This window comes from Trachypithecus francoisi, unplaced genomic scaffold (genome assembly GCF_009764315.1).
Source record: "Trachypithecus francoisi isolate TF-2019V2 unplaced genomic scaffold, Tfra_2.0 Lachesis_group9, whole genome shotgun sequence".
Taxonomy (NCBI): Eukaryota; Metazoa; Chordata; class Mammalia; order Primates; family Cercopithecidae; genus Trachypithecus; species Trachypithecus francoisi.
This window is the reverse complement of record NW_022681474.1, coordinates 30,393,422-30,414,078: the sequence shown is the minus strand read 5'-3', so window position 1 is coordinate 30,414,078 and position 20,657 is coordinate 30,393,422. Positions and strand designations below refer to the sequence as shown.

The window sequence follows — 20,657 nt, the reverse complement described above, 5'->3', positions numbered from 1 at the left end:
TCTGGGATGCCCACCTTACTTCTCTTTACATCTGCATGTTCTCCATTTTGTGGTGTAAAACCTTATTCTTTCAAAGCCACCTGTGACCTCCTCAGGGTGGAAGAAGACATAGGCAAGGCAGTGAACAGTCAAGTACCTGAACGCTGTGCTAGGCACTGTGCACAAGTTCTCAATTCTCATTCATTCTGCCCAAGAAGGAGAGGGAACACGCACACTTTTAGAATTAAAATGAAATCTAACTACGCCCCTGGCTTTCCCTTCCAGTATCACCAAGGTGAAGGCATAGCAGATGGGAAGAGACGGGACTCTACCTGAGGGCAGTGTGGTCCTGTAGCTTGCGTCACCCACTGAACCACACCATCCATTAATTGTGAGAATGGCAGCATTGTGAGAAGCTTTTAGGTGGAGAGCAATGCTGGAAAGGGTAGACTTAAGCCCATCTAACTTTTGATTTCAGACTCATATTTGAAACTGCTCTTTGTTTTTTGTTTTTCTGGCCCCAGACTCATAATTAACCAATGACTTTCCTTAAGATCAGAGTCCACTTATCATCTACTGTTGTCCACAGAATCTACTGTATGCCTTGCTCCTTATCGGTGTCCAGTGTATATACATTGATTGAGTAAAGTGTGTAAGGTCTATGCAAGTTTTCAAATGCTTAAGGAAGTCTATAGTGCAGGAAAAGGTCTCAGCACATGTAAATGTGGCTGATTGTTTAGCAGATGTAAAATGCATAACTTTATCCCACATAAAGTCAGGGTGAAAGATTTTGTTTTATTAACACTTAAAAACATTTAAAATTGACGTTATCACTGTCTGCATTATGCAATTGAATTTTCTTAGATGAACATATTTTTTGGGCTCTTGTGGGTAGCTTATTATTTGGTAATACTTAAATATTATTATTATTATTATTTTTTTTTTTTTTTTTTGAGATGGAGTCTCGCTCTGTCACCCAGGCTGGAGTGCAGTGGTGTGATCTCAGCTCACTGCAAGCTCCGCCTCCTGGGTTCACGCCATTCTCCTGCCTCAACCTCCCGAGTAGCTGGGACTACAGGCGCCCGCCACTATGCTCGGCTAATTTTTTTTTTTTTTGTATTTTTAGTAGAGATGGGGTTTCACCGTATTAATCCAGGATGGTCTTGATCTCCTGACCTCGTAATCTGCCCAACTTGGCCTCCCAAAGTGCTGGGATTATAGGCGTGAGCCACCGCACCCAGCCTGAATACTCTTGAATGTATCTCATTTAAATATAAATCTTCCTATCCTTTTGGAGGAAAAGCTGAGGATTTCAATTGAAAAAGTAAAAAAGCAACAAAAGAAATCTAGCGTTTTCTTAAGTTTGAGTTAACGGGAAATAATCTCTTTACTTAGGATGCAAAGCTGGATCCATGTTTTCAGTCTGTCTTAGAGACTTATGTCAGTTACAGAAATGTTTATGTGGTGTTTTTTCGATAATGGAGTTCTGTTATCTGTTTTTCAGGTCCTGTGGGAGTAGGGCTGAATGAACTGAAACGAAAGCTGCTGATCAGTGACACCCAGCACTATGGCGTGACAGTGCCCCGTGAGTTCTGCGCTATTCGGTGTTCCCACGACTACACTTACAATAATTTAAAAGTTTTAAAAAAATATATTTACAAAAATTTTTTAACTTGTTTTTAAAATTTTTGTGGGTATGGTAGGTGTATATATTTATGAGGTACATGAGGTTTTTTCTTTCTGAGACGGAGTCTCGCTCTGTTGCCAGGCTGGAGTGCAGTGGTGCGATCTCAGCTCACTGCAATCTCTGCCTCTTGGGTTCAAGTGATTCTCCTGCCACAGCCTCCCGAGTAGCTGGGAGTACAGGCACAGGTGACCACACCCAGCTAATTTTTTGTGCTTTAAGTAAAGACAGGGTTTCGCTATGTTGGCTGGGATGGTCTCCATCTCTTGACCTCGTGATCCATCTGCCTTGGCCTCCCAAAGTGCTGGGATTACAGGCGTGAACCACCACGCCCGGCCGAGATGTTTTGATACAGGAATGAAATGCTGAAATAAGCACATCATGGAGAATGCGGTATCCATTCCCTCAAGCATTTATCCTTTAAGTTACAAACAATCCAATGACATTCATCATTTTAAAATATACAATTAAGTTTTATATTTATTGACTATAGTGACCCTGTTGTGCTATCAAATAGTAGATCTTCATTCTTTGTAACTGTTTTCTTTTTGTACTCATTAATATTGATTGCTTAATACTTCCCAAGCACGTATGGTATCAAGCACTGTTCTGAACACTCACTCATCTAGACCTCCCAGCTGCTCCAAGAAGTATATAGTGACATTATCCCCATATTACAGAAGAGGAAACCAAGGCAAAGTGGTTAAAGGATTTCCCCTAAATTACACAGATTTTTGGCAGAATATTTGTTAATCACAGCTTCCCTACTCTTAGGTTTTTACGGTGAATTTTAGTACACATATGACATCAAATTATTACTTACAAATTTTCTTCTAAATAAAAGTCTAACAATTCTGTTTCCTAAAATAAGTGCTAATGTTTTCCAGAGGTTTTTACCAGCTTTAAGATTAGAAGAATCAAATCACAGAGAGCTGAAGGAGACTTATTATAATATAAACCTTTCTTAATTACTTTTTATATGCAGTAATTGGCAGATAGTGTTAAATGGGCTTTTCGTGGCTATATAGTTTAAATATGGTAAGCTTCTTTTCAGTACACAGAATTAGATTTATTTTTATAAAAGTAGTTTTCGTAGACATTCTTACAAATAAAATGTGATGCTTGAAACATTTTGATCTGCAGAATAAAAGCCATTTGACTACTTAATATGTTGATATTAGAAAGCTGTCTAAAAGGCTAAATTGAAATGTTGGCCTTTTCAAGCGGTTTTAGTACTGTTTTAAAAAATTTACTTGTATATTGCCCTTAGCGATGTTCTCTAGTTTTGGAAGAGTTCAACTTTATTTTAAAATTATAGTTTTCTGTGACCTCAAGTTCCTTCTTTTTACTACATTTTTCCAAATTATTGTTTGTAATCATTTTCAGTCATAAGTTATAAGACTGCTGTTTTTCTACCAACAGAGATGAAAGTTAATGAAAATGTGGAACTAGGCAGTTTCTTTTTTCCCCCCCCATAGTTATTCGCCTCTCTTACAAAAGCTGAATTCCGATATATAAGTTGTTAGAAAATTTTACAGAACGATTTTTAAGCTTACAGGTGAGCAATTATAGAAGAGACCTAGAAGATGCAAAAACAGATTACAAAGAAAAAAACAAATTTTTAGACTTCCTACTGTGTATTCATCTCCTTTGTTTGTCTTAATTTTTGTAGCCTTGCCAGTCAAGTATAAGATGGTTGATATTATCTCCATTTCACAGAGAAGGAGATAGGGATGGAAAGGGTGTGTTGACTTGGGTTCCATAGGTGATGGGTGCACTTGGATTCAAAACCAGGTTTTCTCTGATACCAGTTCTCATGTCCGTCCTCCTATTTAACACCAGCAGTCCTTTAAAACTGCAGACTATCTTTGTTGTATTCCACTAAGTAGTCAAAACTGACTTCTTTTGAAGATGAGAAATATCCATAAGGCAACCTATCCCTGTGAGAGGTGTGATATTATGGAAGGACCTAGGGCAACAAACACACTTTAGCCTCAATTTAACCAGCTGTTCAAATGTTTGCCTCTGAAGTTGTTATAGAAGTTGACAATATTACAGAAAAGTTGTGGGGCTGGGACTCGCCAAAGAAATCCCCAAAGTAGTTACTTTTCACCCTGATTTACTTTTAGACAGATGTTAATGTCAAAAGATCTTCATATAGTAATGTTTCGCAGGCTTGCCTGAGGATAAGAATCTCTTAGAGTTCTACAAGAAGATATGCCCAAGAATCTGTATTTATATAGCAGGTGATTCTTGATATCAGACATGTTTGGAAAATACAGCATCAAACCAGGGTGATTTAATTAATTAAAGAAGAATGTATTTTAAGAGTAATTTTAGAATTTCAGATAGTTTTGCTTTCTAAAATACTTTGGGCAGAGTCTTGAATATTGGAGAAAAGTGATTGCTTTGATTATACCACCAGTATTGTTTGATGTTTATTTCTATAATTCTCTTTTTGAAAGCATGTATTACATATCCACCAGAAAAAGTTATGGAGCAAAAGAACTCCTGCACATTGCTGATGGGAATGTAAATCAACACAATCATTTTGGAAAACTAAGTAGCAGTGGCCACCAAAGCTGAGCAAACATATACCCTTGACCCAGTAATCCCAATCCTACTGTACACCCAGTGGAAATGCATAAGTACATTCACCAAAAGACACGTACTGAGATATTCTTAGCCATTAATCATAAGTGCTCAGAACTGGAAACTACCCCAATGCTTATCATTTGAATGGATAAGCAGAATGGAGAAGTATAGTACATGAATACAATGTAATACTGTAATGCAATGAGAATGAACAATCTGCAACTTCATGCAACAGTAAGAATGAATCTCGCAGATGTGTTGAACAAAAGGAGGCAGATACAAGAGAATGAATGAGACAGTATGATTTCATTTTTATAATTGCAATAAAGGCAACATTCATGTGTGCTGTTAGAAATCTCAAGGAGTTGGGTTAGAATGGGAACCCAAGAGGTGATTCTGGGGTGCTAGCAATTTTCTGCTTCTTGTTAGAGTGCTGGCTACATGGGGGTGTTAAACGTGTGAAAAGTAAGGAAGATATATACACTTTTATGTGTATATATGAGTTATTGTATCATACTCAGGCTTTTAAATCTTAAAAAGAAATAATAGTTTATTAACTGTAGTTTGCTGATTTTCTGGTTTTCCTAAAGTGCTATAGTTATGTAAATATTTCAAGAGGAAGCTAAGTGATTTTAAATAGGACATCTCTGTACTATTTTTGTAACTACTTGTGAATTTGTAATTACCTTAATTTTTAAAAATTATTTAAATGGTTGCTAAATCAGGTACTCGAGCTAAAATGGCTGAATGAGCTATATGAAATGTTTAAAAATTATCCTTGTAATAATATTAAACATTCAAAGTTGCTTTTCAAGAAAGTGGTGGCTGAAACCCTTGTTTTCTGCCTTTTGCTCCTCTGTGGGAAGTTTCTTATTGATTGATTGATTGTAGAGATGGAGTCTCACTACATTGCCCAGGCTAATCTCAAACTCCTGGCCTCAGGTGATCCTCCTGCCTCATCCTCCCAAAGTGCTGAGATTACAGGTGTGAGCCACCATGCCCAGCCTGTGGGAAATTTCCTCCTTGAAAAGCAACATCAACATTGTTTTAAGGCTATATAGGTCATCATCAATAAATCTGAATGACTATTAATACAACCAGTCAAAAGGATCTCTTGTGCATTAAATTAAAATAAAATAGGTAACAAGAAGTATTACAGTAGACATCAAATACTTGATGGATTCCAAAATCTGTGTAGTCTAGCATTTGGGCATTCTAAGTCAACCGCATCTATTAATCACTTTCTGTGGTTCTCAGAAAGATGTGTATTGCAGTTTTTGTATTTTTGTAGGTTTTAAAGCATCCATGTTCTAGACAACTTCTTTGTCCATAGGATACTTCACTTGAATTTTCTTTTTCTTTTTTTAAAAAGGGCATTATAACTAGGGTACCATATAACTAGGGTACCAGTTAAAATTTTTTTTCCCTGTCTCCCCAGGGCAGCTATTTTGGCATATTTTGGGGAAGTGGGAAGAGGACTCCTATTTTGTTTTCTATTTTGCCTTAACTGGTCTACACAGTGGGTACTCAGTGAACTGTGACGAAGTCCTGCCTGCCTTGTGGTTTATAGGCACATCTTTCTCTTGGAATCTCCTTCTCATAAGAATTTCAGATCTCTTATTCAGGATTCCTCATTGTGAATGAGTTCATGAGGTTCCTGTGGAACTCATTACAATTAGGCACTGACATTCTTCATCAGTAAAATAACATCAGACCTAGGTAATTCAGGTTGATTATGATTAGCAAACAATTTGGTTGTAGACACATTACCTTTTAAATGCATGTGGCAATGTCATAAATGTCTTGTTCAATTACCCCTTGATGTGGTTCTAAAAATATTTTAACCCTGCTGTGGGATGCCATGTGTCAGGGAAGTGATCTTTCAACCATGTGTTGCAGATTTTCAACCAAAGTGTCCTGCCATCATAATTGAATAAAGGCAATCTTTTCTCTGTCCATAAGAAAGAAATCAATGCACAGACAATTCTCAATACTTTTTACTTAGGCCTACTATTTGCTGAAGGAACACTAGCAAATAGCAACAACAAAATTGGTTAAGTAACCATAAATGAATATTAAGCCTAAACTCCAAAGTAGGACATTATACTAATTTTAATATCTCTCACATTCTTGGATATTAATTGTGTTATATACACTCAGTAGGGTATTTTTCTGCTGTAAAACTTTAGTCTTTGTGATAGAATGCAGTGTACCAGTTTAGAATACAGTATACCAGTACTTCATGCTGTTCCTGTAAAGAGTGTGACATTTCATTTTAAAGACTAGCACTACCTCTTGGTGCACCACCTGCAGAACAGGTATGAAAAACTGTTTCAAGAGACCTAAGCATTGTATTAAAATATTGTTGCTAACTAAATAAAAGGGAATTAAACTTTGGGATATAATTTAAATTAGTTGGATTTCATAAATTCATTACTTTTTCTATTACGTTACATTTCCCCTACTTCTCAGATTCTTTTTTATAACATCAAGATGTAATTAGAATAAACTGCGTATATTTAAAATGTACAATTATATCAGTTTTAGCATCTGCATACACATGTGCAAACATCACCACAGTCAACATAATGAATGTTTCCATCTCAAAAAATTTCCATGTGCCCTTGGTAATCCAGCCTTCCACCCTGTTCCCAGGCAACCACTGATCTGCATTCTGTCACTATAGATTATTTGAAATGATTTAGTATGTTATCTAAATAGGATTATACAGTATGCATCCATTTTTGCCAGACTTTTTCCACTCAGCATAATGAAAGATTCACCCATGTTGTTTCCTACGTCAGTAATTCATTCTTCTTCATCCTTTTTCATCCTGAATAGCATTTCATTGTATAGAAATACTACAATTTGTCTATCCATGCACCTGTTGATGAATATTTAGGGATTTCTTCCTCTACCCCCACTTTTGGCTGTGATAAATAAAGTTATTACAAGGTTTTTGTACAAGTCTTTTGACAAATATGTTTTTGTTTCTCTTGGCTAACTAAGTAGGAGTGGAATGGTGAGGCCATATGGTTTAATTTTTTGAGAAACTACTAAACTGATTTCCAAAGTGGTTATACCATCTTATAAACCACCAGTAGCATATGTGAGCTCCAGGTGCTCCACATCCTTGCCAACACTTGCTATAGTCAGCCTTCTAAATTTTTGTCAGTGTAGTAAGTATGTGGTGGTATCTTGTACTTCAGTTTGCATTAACTAATGACTAGCATGATTTTATGCAGCAGTCCCCAGCCTTTTTGGCACCAGGCACCAGTTTCACAGAAGACAGTTTTTCCACAGACAGGGCAGGAGAGGATGGTGTCAGGATGAAACTGTTCCACCTCAGATCATCAGGCATTAGATTCTCATAAGGAGTGCCTAATCTAGATTTCTTGCACGTGCAGTCCACGACTGGGTTTGTGCTCCTAATGCCACTGCTAATCTGATAGGAGGGGAGCTCAGATGGTGATGCTCCCTTGCCTGCCTGCTGCTCACCTTCTGTGTGGCCTGGTCCCTTACAGGCCACAGACTGGTGTGGCCTGGGGGTTAGGGACCCTCCATCTTCTTTGGTAAAGTGTGTATTCAAATCTTTTGACTTTTTTTTTTTTTTTTTTTTTTTTGAGACAGAGTCTTGCTCTGTTGCCCAGGCTGAAGTGCAGTGTTGTGATCTTGGCTCACTCCAACCTCCACCTCCTGGGTTCAAGCAATTCTCCCACCTCAGCCTCCCGAGTAGCTGGGATTACAGGTGTGTGCACCACTAAGCCTGGCTAATTTTTGTATTTATAGTAGAGATGGGGTTTCACTCTATTGACCAGGCTGGTTTCGAGCTCCTGGCCTCAAGTGATCCACCTGCCTCAGCCTCCCAAAGTGTGAGATTACAGGTGTGAGGCACTGTGCCCAGCCCGTTTTTAAAAAGTGGACTGTTTGTCTCGTTACTGAGTTTTGAGAGTTCTTTACATACTCTTGGATACATGTTCTTCATCTGATAAATGTGTTACACATAATTTCCTTGCAGTCTGTGGCTGACCTTTTCATTTTTTTTAATGGTGTCTTTTAAAAAGCAAAAGTTTAATTTTGATGAAATCTAATTTATCATTTTTTCTTTTATGTTTTATAATTTTTCTGTTCTATGTAAAAGTTATTTGCTATCTCAAAGTTGCAAAGACATTCTCCTGTTTTCTTCTGGAAGTTTTACAGTTTTAGGTTTTATATTCAGGTCTTGACCCATTTCAAGTTATTTTCAAGTGTTGTTACTTAGCAGACTTGCCTTGATCCTGATCTCAGGAGAAAACAGCTCCATCTTTTACCATTAATATAACGTTGGCTTTATCAGTTTGAGGACATTCCTGTTACTTCTAGTTTGCTGAGATTGTCGCGAATGGTGTCGAAGTTTTTAAAAGATGCTTTCTCTGCATACGTTGAGATGATTGTTTTGTCTGCCATTATTCTCTTAATGTTGTGAATTCTACTGCTTTTCTAATGTTAAGCCAACCTTTGGTGTGTGTGTGTGTGTGTGTGTGTGTGTGTGTGTGTGTGTATTTACTAAATTATGGAAATGATTGAATTTAAGTTACTATTTTTTTATTTGTTTTCTGTGTGTCTCTTCTGTGTTTTATTGTATTTTTCTTCTTTTTCTGTCTTCTTTTGGATTATTTTAGTGTTTTTTAGTTTCCATTTTAATCTACCTGTTGACTCCCTGGTAGTATCTCTGGATTAGTTTTTTACGGGTTGCTCTAAATATTAAAGTATGCATATCTAACCATTCATGATCTGCTTGCAGTTTAACTTGGTGTCATTTCACATAAAATACAGAAACCTGGAAGTCATTTTCCCCCAGCCTAATCTTTTTGTTTAGGTGTCAAATGTATTATTATATTTGCATACATTGAAAACTCCATCAGACAATATTATAACTTTTCTTTAAAAGAGTCATATATGTCTTACTGAACTTGAGGAAAAAAGTAGACTTTTACATTTACACAATTATTTGTTCTTTCTTCATTCCTGAATATAGAAGTTTCCTTCTTATCATTTCTCTTCAGCCTAAAAAAATTCCTTGAATATTTCTTTTAGAACAGTCGGCTGTGAATTCTATTAGTTTCTTTGCCTTTATTCTTGAAACACATTTTGATTAAGTCTTTTCCTTCAGTGCTTTAAAGATATTATTTTATTGATTTCTTATTTTTATGATTTATAATAAGAAATCTGTGACAGTTGAAATCATTATTCACTTATGTGTTCTGTGTTTTTTCCTAGCTGCTTTGAGATTTTTTTTATTTATCTTTGGCTTTTAATAGTTTGATTATCATGTGTGTAGGCATAATTTTTCCCTTCTGAGTGTATCCTGTTTGGGATTTGCTGAGCTGCTGAAATTGGTAAGTTTATGTATTTCACCAAATTATAGAAGTTTGGGGCCTTTATTTTTTCAAACATATTTTTCTGCCCTAGTTTCTTCTTTCCTATCCTTCTAGTACTCCTGTAACATATATGTTTTCTCCTAGGTCCCTGGAGTTCTATCTATATATTTTTAATCTTGTTGTTGTTGTTTAGATTATATAATTTTATTGCTCTGTCTGCAAGTTCACTGGCTTTTTTTCTGTCATTCTATTATTGGGCCCATCTAGTGATTTGTTTCTATTGGATATTTTTATTTTTCAGTTCTACAATTTCTATTTGTTTTTTCATTATAGTTTCTGTTCCTCTGCTAAGAATTTATATTTTTGTTCAGTTCAAGTATATTTTCCCTTACCTTTTCAAGCATAGTTATGGTACCTGCTTGAAAGACTTTGTCTAATCTAACTTCCAGGTCATTCAGGGTTGCCATCTGTTATCTTTCCCCTTGAAAATTGGTCGTTTCTTGTTTTTTGGTTATTTCATGTTGAATAATTTCAGATTGCATTTTGGACATTGTGAATATGATGTTGTATTAACACTAGGTCTTGTTACAATATTCTGCAGAGTGTTGATGTTTTTATTTTAGCTTCCAGCTTCTTTTATCTCACTTACCTTTGTTATATTGATTTGGGTCTGTTAGTCTAAGACTTGTGTGCATTGTTCAGATCTCAGCTCAGTTCTTTATGCCTTTTCTTCATTGGCTTAGATATGTTTTGTGCTACTGTTATTCAGGGGTTAGGCTGAGACCTGTACATCCCACTCTCAGTTCACTTCATGAGGCCTTTGCCATGCTAGTTTGAGTTTGAACTGCATGTATATAGCACAGAGGGGATTCTTAGAGTATTGTTGACTCATACACAGAATTAAAGTATTTTCTTCTCCGGCTTTCTTGTCTCCTGGATTTCCTCCACACTTTTCAACCCACAGGGACTTTTTCTCCCCCCGTCCCGCCCCCCCCCCCAGTTCTTTGCACCAAAACGTTAGAGCTTCTATTGACATTTAGCTGCAGATTCTACCATGCTGCTCCTTGAAGGGTTCCCACCCTTGGGGCAAAGCTAAGAGGAAAATAAAGTTAAACTCCTCCCCATGCAGTTTGACTCCCCTCTACAGTCTACCTGCTTTACTTATTTTCAAAGTGTTCAGGTTGTTTCTTAGCATCCATAGTTTTTAGTTGGGATCTGCAGGAAGGATGGCCTGTAGTGGGTTTACATTTGCCACGTCAGCACTGGAGTGCCTTGGGCTTTGTTCTTGTTGTCGTTTTAATGAATCCTATATTTTCTGGTCTATTTTAGCTCATTAATAAATAATTAGGCAAGATTACTGAAAGGTTAGAAGTTCGATAGTATTCTAAGATGATGCTATGTATCACTTTGCAAAGGAGGAATGAGTAGCACACAGAAGTATTTGGCTTCACTTGACTGGTAAAACAAAACTTTGATGGCCTACCCACTCTGTTCCATGAGAGGAAGAGAGTCAAACAGTTTCAGAGTTTACCTAACAACTTAGTGGTTAATAGATTTGCTTTAATGAATAAAGATCAATAAAGATAATAAGCATATTATTTGCAAAAAAAGGTTTTTTTCCTCAGGATTTTAAATACTACTCTTATATCAGGTTACAGAGCCTTCAAAATAGTGAATAATAGCAGAGACATACAATGCAATTAACTTTTTAATCCATCTTCAAATCAATATAATTTTAATAACAGTGTAAAATCTGGATTTATAACAGCTTACCATATTTTATGAGCTAATTTGCTTTTTAAATACATTTTTAACTCCTGTTGAAAAAACTAATTAAATACATTTGATTTCTTTTTTAGTATTTTCCTTAAGGTGGCTGATATGGGCTTTTCTCAACTCCTTTTCATTAAATCATAGATACTACCAGAGCAAGAAGAAGCCAGGAGAGTGATGGTGTTGAATACATTTTCATTTCCAAGCATTTGTTTGAGACAGATGTGCAAAATAACAAGTATGTGGATACTTTTGAGAATTTTCATGTGACTGTTTTTTATAAGCACATGCCTGTCCAGTTTTAGACAACTGAGAGTTCGCCTCCATTTTAAGTGTATTTTAATTGTCATAATAATATTTGAAACAGATGAAAAGGCAATCATTTGGTTGGTAATTATTGTTAATCTTCACCTCTAATTTTTTAGTAACCTGGATTTGCTTCATTTCTATAAAATGTGTAGATACTGTTTTGCAGAATGAGGGAAGGTTGTAAGTGTCTTATTCTGACCTCCTTCTGGCCCACTAATTGAATCTTAACATATAATTTGGATTGAATTTTACTTCAAAAACTAATGAACAACTGGGTAGTATATCACTAGCTCCAGCGTCTGCTTCACACACCTGCATCTCATTCTCTCATTGGCTCTTCAAAAAATTGAAATGATGATTATAAACTTGCTGGTACCATCTCCTCTAGCTAGCTCCAAGCCCACCCCCGTGCCCCCTGCCCAGGTTTTCCATCTGCTGAGGCACGCATATTTTAGGGCATCAGAAGCAATATGTGTTTTAATGCAGGATTATGGGATTTTATTGAAACATCGAAATGCTTTTTTCGCGTTTGGAGCAGTGATTGTGTTTTTATAGCACATGATCGGCTGCCCTGGCTCCATTAGCCACCACCCAGTGCCTCTAGTTCTGAAGCAGGGCTGGGTTACTCTGTAGCGTGCAATGAAATTCCAGTAGTTTCTATTGTTTGGCTTATTCACCATTTTATTGCATTGCATTAGTTCTGGAAAAAAAGGGGGTGATGGAAAACATTAGAGCCCTACTAGACTAAAGTACTTTTTTTCTGTTTAAGTGTAATTTAAGCAAGTGTTACTGATTTGAAAATGTAAAATAAAATATTTTCAAAAAACTGACATTTTGAAATACTTGGCTCTGTTTATATTATTAAACACAGTTTTAAAAAATTACATTTTCAGCAGAAATGTCTTTTACCTATGAATTTAACTTGCCACCTATAATTTTTTTAAATTCACAAATGATTCTGATGCATCTAATTTTTTACAGGTTTATTGAATATGGAGAATATAAAAACAACTATTACGGCACAAGCATAGACTCAGTTCGGTCTGTCCTTGCTAAAAACAAAGTTTGTTTGTTGGATGTTCAGCCTCATGTAAGTAAACAATGAACTATTCAATACCCTCCTGACCCATATCATCTACAGCACCTCATGTGAGTATTTCAATATGAAATAAATAAAAAGTCAACCCACTTTTGGCTATATGTGGCTTTTCTGAGATGGCGAAAGCATTTAAATATAATTTGAGACATGTTTGGTGGAAAAAAAGAAAAGCCCATAGTATTATTAGAAAGAGAAGTGGAGGAAGCTCCAAGACCTGTGTTTGTAACTCTTGTTTATATTCAGTTATTGTCCAGTAAAGCAACTCTTAGATATTTCTATATATTCTGTATTTTTTTAATAATACATCACATTGTTACATGCATAATGCATTCTTATGTGTTATGTATTAGTATCAGGGTCTGTAATTTTTAACAATGGACATTTTGGTTCCAAGTCTTTGACTTGAGTTCTGTATATATCCTAGCAAATAACCCTCCACTAGAACTGAAGGGCATTTTGCAGAAAATGTACTGAATGAAAGCCCCATTGTGTTGCCGTATCTGCATCTGTCATCCTGGAAACTCCGTTGTGAACATTCTGAACTGAGAATTTCAGTGGATGAAGCCATTCAATTCCCTATCAAACCATACATCTTCTAGTAGATCCCCAGTCCACAGCATTTTCCTCATCCCCCAGGGACCATGGTTTCTCCTCCCACTGATAGCTGTACTCTGGGGTGCAAAACCTCCCAATGCTAGAATGACCTGCAGAAGCCCTTTGCACCTCTAAAGGAGGATGAATCTGGAGTAAAAGGGTTTCAAGAATCAGGAAGGCTGCCTTCTGACTTGGGCACTGTGTCAGTCCCTTATTGCACTGCTATGAAGAAATACCTGAGACTGGGTAATTTATTTAAAAAAAAAAATAAAAGGTTTAATTGGCTCATGGCTCTGCAGACTGTACAGGAAGCATGATGCTGGTATCTGCTCAGCTCTGGGGAGGCCTCAGGAAACTTACGGAAGTTTCTGGCGGAAGGCAAAGGAGGGGTGAGCACTTCACGTGGCCAGAGCAGGAGGAAGAGAGAGAGAGAGGAGCAAAGTGCCACACACTTTTAAACAACCAGGTCTCACAGGAACTGACTATTGTGATGACAGCACCAAGGGGAATGGTGTTAAACCCCAGGAAACTGCACCTGTGGTTCAGTCACCTCCCACCAGGCTGCACCGCCAGCAGTGGGGATTACATTACAACATGAGATTTGGGTGCGGACACAGATCCAAACCATATCAGGCACAACCGTGAATGGGACAGTCCTGCTTCTGCAGAGCCTCTCTGCTGGTGTCCCAGGTCCAGTTGCTCTCAGACTCCCACAGTGTAGTATCAGCTCATGAAGAATAACTTTCAACTCTCACCCTTGATTATAGATGGGTCCCCAGAAGTATAGAGTATAGAACATCAACAATTTGATGAAGGAATGTGGACAGGCGTCATGGAGAGCAGGAGGCTGCCCTTGTAGGGCACTCTGAAGGATAGGGCGAAAGAGGAGAACTCCTGCCTGAAATCAGGAAGGGGCTTAAAAGGGATGGTTGGAAGACATTAATGGACAGAGGGTTATTTAACTCATCACACCTTCAGGGTATTTGATCTAAAAACCAGTTTTGTGATATTTTTAGTCACTTCTGTTCAATGTTAATTATGATGTATTTCAGAACATTTTTAAATGCCAAGTTACATTCCCCAGCTTCTTTTCAGAAGTGTTTGTTACATTAATTGTCAACAGTTAATTGAATAATAGTATATTGAAAGGAATACTGAACTTAATTAAAGAATAATTTTGAGGAATTTTCTCCTTAGAAAGAAAATTCAGTAATTCATGATGCTATGGAGAAATGTGAGAAAACTTTCTTTTCTTCCTTGTAGACAGTGAAGCATTTAAGGACACTAGAATTTAAGCCCTATGTGATATTTATAAAGCCTCCATCAATAGAGCGTTTGAGAGAAACAAGAAAAAATGCAAAGATTATTTCAAGCAGAGATGACCAAGGTGCTGCAAAGCCCTTCACAGTAAGTATAGTGATGCTTGGGGCCAGGTGTGGTGGCTCACACCTGTAATCCCAGCACTTTGGGAGGCTGAAGCAGGAGGATCACTTGAGTCCAGGAGTTCAAGACCAACCTGGCCAACATGGTCAAACCCCGTCTCTACAAAAAATATGAAAATTAGCCAGGCATGATGGCTGCACATCTGTAGTCCCAGCTACTTGGGAGGCAGAGGTGGGAAGATTACAAGAACCTTAGGAGACTGAGAGTGCAGTGAGCTGAGATCACACCACTGCACTACAGCCTCAGGGACAGTGAGACCCTGTCTCAAGAACAACCACAAAAAGCTTGGAGATAAGATGTAAGCAGTAGATACAATGTAAGGTACAGTTGTATATATGAAAACATATATACAGCTGCATGTACTCGGGAAGAGTATAATAGATAAAAAAAATCAGTGAAAGAATTGTATTTAGGTATGTACCTTTTGAACAGTTACACTTTTTGTGCTTCGGTGAATGGATCTTCATATTCTTTTGACTCAAAACTATTTTGTATGCTGTTATGCATACATTTCATACTATTGTAGTCTGAACATTTGTATAACATCTAGACCAATTAATTTTCAGAGCAGCCTTATTTTTAAAGCTAAAAATACCATGAGTTACTGTTACTCATTAAGAGTTCAAATGAAAAATTTAATAATTTGCCTTGCTTCTCTCTTTGTCAATAATTATATTTAGCACAGCAAAAAAAAATCACTGTTTTGGGGATAGGATAAGTAGACCAATATTACTCAGCAATAATTTTTGTATTTTCTATGAGTGTTATTGGAAATGATGATTGTGGTATATTCATGACTATAATGGCTTCTGGCAAGACCTTTTATTGTTTTTGTTCTTATTCTTAATATATTCTACCTTTGGACCAAAAATCAAAAGCAAAGAAATTAAATGTCAAGAGCTTATTTTTTTCTTCCCCCTCTTAATTAGCTCATCATTAACTTTAGTCTATATTAATTTTTGAACTGTTCATTGTAGTTACACAATACAGATCACATTTCTGATTGCCAGTGTGTTTGATAAATACCCTTTTTTACATGCCAACAGTACATATCCGTTCTGAGTAGGTACTGTCATACGTTGTTAGTTACTCAGGCTCTTGATCAACACTAAAATTAAATTTTCTGTCATCGTGAAATCTTATGTGACAATGAAATACAGACTCAAATTATTTCAGCATGTTGCAACATAAAGATTTATTGTACTATTTAGACATTTTAAAGGTTTCTCAATGAAGATAAGACAGGATAATATATTCTTAGGATTTGGCTCTCTTACATTTATGTTATATAGCCAACTAAAATACTTTCTGGCTTTAAAAATGTGAGACACGAAGGCTCTTGAAACACTTTTAATGAGACATCGAAAGAACATGGTAATCAGCTGGGTGCGGTGGCTCACGCCTGTGATCCCAGCGCTTTGGGAGGCCGAGGCAGCTGGATCACTTGAGGTTAGGAGTTCCAGACCAGCCTGGCCAACATGGAGAAACTCCATCTCTACTGAAAATATAAAAATTAGCCAGGCATGGCGGTGCACTCCTGTAATTCCAGCTACTCAGGAGACTGAGGCAGGAGAATTGCTTGGACCTGGGAGGCAGAGGTTGTGGTGAGCCGGGATTGCACCACTGCACCCCAACCTGGGTGACAGAGTGAGACTCTGTCTCAAAACAAAAAACAAAAAACATGGTAATCATCCTTTTACAAATTTGTCCAACTCTGAAAAAGGAGTTTATATTATAAATTCCTTCCTATGAATAAGCATAAATAATGCAGCCAAAACATCAGAGTAAACAATTCTTTCCTCCACTAGCTATTTTAATACTGACATTTCCACATAATGATGACTTACTGACTCATTATCCTGCAATTCAGTTAAGGCAGGAGTTTTGACTCTTGCCAGAGTAGTTTTTTGTTACAAGCAAATCATAGAAATAGTATTAGAAATTGTGGCTTCTGAAGCACTTGTGGTTAAAGAGGATGACTTTTATTTCTGGCTGAGGGGAAAGACTGAACACAGAACAGCATTAGGTAAACCAATTGTAGAATGTTTGCATTGATGTGAAGTGAGGTAATGGCCTGGTTAACCAATTATTTTTTTAATACTTCCTTTTGTAGGAAGAAGATTTTCAAGAAATGATTAAATCTGCACAGATAATGGAAAGTCAATATGGTCATCTTTTTGACAAAATTATAATAAATGATGACCTCACCGTGGCATTCAATGAGCTCAAAACAACTTTTGACAAATTAGAGACAGAGACCCATTGGGTACCAGTGAGCTGGTTACATTCATAACTAAGAGAAATTTCCATAATCATCTTTTTTTATAGAGTGCATGATGAAATCAGTTACTGTTTTGGTAGTAGGGTTTTAAATCTATATCACTGTCATAGATGTACAATCTTGATTCAAGTTGAATGCTGGTTTTGTTTGTACCTTTTTACAGCCTTATTTCAAACACCATGTGTGAGTATAAGATCGGAAATCAAAATGTGCACGGTACTGTATTCTAAGCAAAACCTCCAACTTTCTGGTTGTCTTTAATACAGCTCTATCTCCAAGATGAGGCTGAAATTGTCAGAGAGACCTGGCTAGAGGCTTAGTATGTATTGGAATTCAGCGCTTCTGCTGGTTTCCGGTGTGGCTGCTGCCGTTGAGTTTGAATGTTAGCTGTTGAAGGTATCAATTCAGCAGCCATGAGCAGCTTCAGACAGACAGGTCAGCTTTGCTGTTTCTGGGTGGATCATCACAGATTTAGCCGGGCAGGCAGTAAGGCGTCCTCCTACTATTCAAAAAGTATAGACTTTTTCTTACATATTCGCGATATGTTCACAGTGTGTGCATTTTAAAATAATTCTTAAAGGAGTAACTGAAATTTTACCTTGAGTGAATGACCTTCATAATATAGCTTGAGAAGTCCTTTTGAGTACCTGTCAGTGACTCAACAAACATTTAATAAGGGAAAGTAGACTTTAAACAGTTATTGTATATGTAACTAAAAGCCTTTCCTTGTGGGATTAATATTAGAATGGTAGTCTTGTGGCAAGAAATGATTACAAAGGATATTTTTATTTGTAAATCCCCAGAAGACAATTTATGAAGTCACCCAAAATGTTATTTTAGCTGGTTTTGGATTTTTCCAATAAATTAGAAGGATTTCTATTCTAAAACATGTAAAACATGTTTTACATATTACTGATACAATTAAAGATTATTTTTCATCTATGTGCAATAGATCACCCTTCTCTTTAAATTGCTCTGAGATATATTTTAGAAAACTTTTCATGTAATGTTATTTCTTTGTCATCAAAATGATTGTTAACACTGTCCAGACACCATCCTAACCTTGCTCTTGTTAAAGAAGTTTAAGAAAGACTCTCATATTGTAAATATTTAGATAGGGTCTCTCACTTTTCTTTGATACTACTGATTTTCAGCAAGTGAATTATATAGTTCAAAATGCTAGAAATGTCTATACGTTCTATAAGAGAAAGCATATCCTGCCATTCTTGCATGCAGTGAAGCCCTGCCAGTCGAAAATCATTGCATCTGTGACTTCCAAAGAGGAAAAAAAAATGTTATTTTTTGTTGATTTGTAAAGAGAGTTTAAATGTCATGTGAAAAAAATAGAATGTAGTAAAATTTTATATATTTATGAAATATTTGAAAGGCATATTTTTTTAAATATCAAACGGGGCTATTCATAAAATAAATTGATTGTATGTCAAGATGTCCTAATTTAAAAGAGTAGTTTTATAAATCATGGTCAACATTCCATGTAAATATTTGAGCTTTACACAGATAGATCCAAGTGCACGATCTGTGCACTGCACATTTGATAGCATTATTCACTGGTTTTCCTTCAGACTTGTCAAGTTCATATTAGAAACAGAGACAAAAACCACTCCAATGGCCTTGACACATAGTCACACCAAAATAGATAATCAGACGAAGTATTATATAACAACATGATCCAGACAGTGAGTTCTAAGTGTATTCAATAAATAGCAGAAATTTTGTTTTTAAAAAATGAAAGAGGGAGGGTTGCCAATCTGAAGTCTTAAGTAGATTGTTTGGGTAGCATATTTCCTTCTTTGAACATTGTCTAAAATTTTCTATAAATCAAGACTTCTTGTACAGAGAATGATGGGAAATATATAATAATTCAGGCAATCGCCTGAGTAATTTAGGCAGTCCAAATTCTTTACCCTGAAATACCCACATTTAAAAAAAAATTGCAGATAATTGCTTCAGTTATTTACTTTGGGGACAGAGATGTAGTGTAAAGTGGGAGAAACTGAGTCCTTTTTTGGTGGTGGTAATAAGATGTTATAAAAATATAACGTTTTAAAAAAGAACGGTCCAGACCTTTGTTTATTTAAGGGCAGAGCTAGAACAATATTTTTTAAATAATGGGGGATAAAAGGGGGCCCTTTGGCAATTTTAGAAATCAGGTAGTATACTTTTTTTTTTTTTTTTGAGACAGGGTCTTGCTATGTTGCTCAGGCTGGTCTTGAACTCCTGGGCTCAAGCAGTCCTCCTGCCTTGGCCTCCAAAAGTGCTGGGATTACAGGTGTGGTCCACCGTGCCCAGCCTGTAGACATAGTCTTAAAAATGGTGTTTACATGGCCATCTTGATGCTTAGAAAGATACTCGATTAAAATTTAATAAGGCAGGGCCAACTCCGAGAGTGCATTGATAACGGCAGCAGAAAGGCCCTGAATTCTGAACTTTCTTCCCCCAGCCTCCTTCTCCAGCAAGGAGAATAGCACTCCTCCCTTCAGAAACCAGCTCCCTCAGTTGGAGTCACTATGTAAGAGAAGAGGAATGTTCACTTTTTAAAATTCATGTATTTAAAATTCAAGACCAAAAAGGAAATTCTGTACTCCTATTATTGACTATAGTCAATTAAACATAGAAAGGTGAAATTAAAATTTAATTTTTTACCCTTATTTTACTGACCAATATGGAATTCTTGGTATCTCTAAGGCTGACCTTCCTGGTATTGTGTAATGATTGAATGTATCTAAACTGTAATAATTTGAAATTGACAAACCTTCTCAGACTTAACAAAACTATGTTGTTAAAATATTTCTAAAGATACAGATTTTTATTATTTATTTTATTTTGACTAGGAAGGATTTATAAATAAATGTAACGAAAAATCTTTGATCTTAATAAAGTACCTTCAAACAATGTGTGTACTTACTTGAAAATTGTTTTTGCACTTGGATATTCTATTTTATTATACTATTCTGATCTATTCCATTATGTTATTTCCCATGGTAGAACAAATTCTATTTTCTACTGCGATATGAAGTGATGTAATTGAACTTGCCATGTCTAAAATTAAATTTCATATTTTTTTTCAGTCAAACACTGCTTTCATCAAGGCTGTTGGAGAGATGGAATTCACTAGTGTTGTTCTTACCCATACAGTCCAGCAATTTAAAAATGTGGAGAACCTCAGTGGGAAGGAAGAATTAGGACCATCAATGATGGGAACACACCTCCCCCACTCCCCACCTCCTCTCCTCCTCCCCACTAGGAATCAGTGTCACACACATCCTGTTCCTGAGCTCCAGTTAGGCGAAACTCAGCTTTTACAACCGTGCGTATAGGAACAAATTGTTACCTGCTATGCAAACTAGCTAGCATTGGCCTTGCTTCAGTCCTCGAGCCAGTTAGCCCCAGCTCTGCATCCACAGAAAGGTTGCTCTTAAGAGCATTTAAAAGCATTTAAGAGCATGGGATCTGGAGTCAGAATTCTTCAGTTCACATTCTGATTTTGCCTGTTTCCAGCTCTGCAGCCTTGGGAAAATC

The 20,657-nt window shown here is 36.6% G+C and overlaps 1 protein-coding gene across 2 annotated transcripts in view; it reads left to right on the top strand.

Annotated features, from left to right (window-relative positions):
• The window catches only part of MPP7 (membrane palmitoylated protein 7), a 303,028-nt gene extending 282,998 nt beyond the window's left edge, over window positions 1–20,030 (top strand). For both annotated transcript variants that reach the window (XM_033209887.1, XM_033209886.1), the window contains 5 exons: window positions 1,484–1,564; window positions 11,536–11,629; window positions 12,682–12,790; window positions 14,657–14,800; window positions 16,950–20,030. In XM_033209887.1, coding sequence (XP_033065778.1) covers window positions 1,484–1,564; window positions 11,536–11,629; window positions 12,682–12,790; window positions 14,657–14,800; window positions 16,950–17,129 — 608 coding nt within the window. In that variant the 3' untranslated portion in view covers window positions 17,130–20,030. The remainder of the gene's footprint in view (window positions 1–1,483; window positions 1,565–11,535; window positions 11,630–12,681; window positions 12,791–14,656; window positions 14,801–16,949) is intronic.
• The last annotated feature ends 627 nt before the right edge of the window (window positions 20,031–20,657 follow it).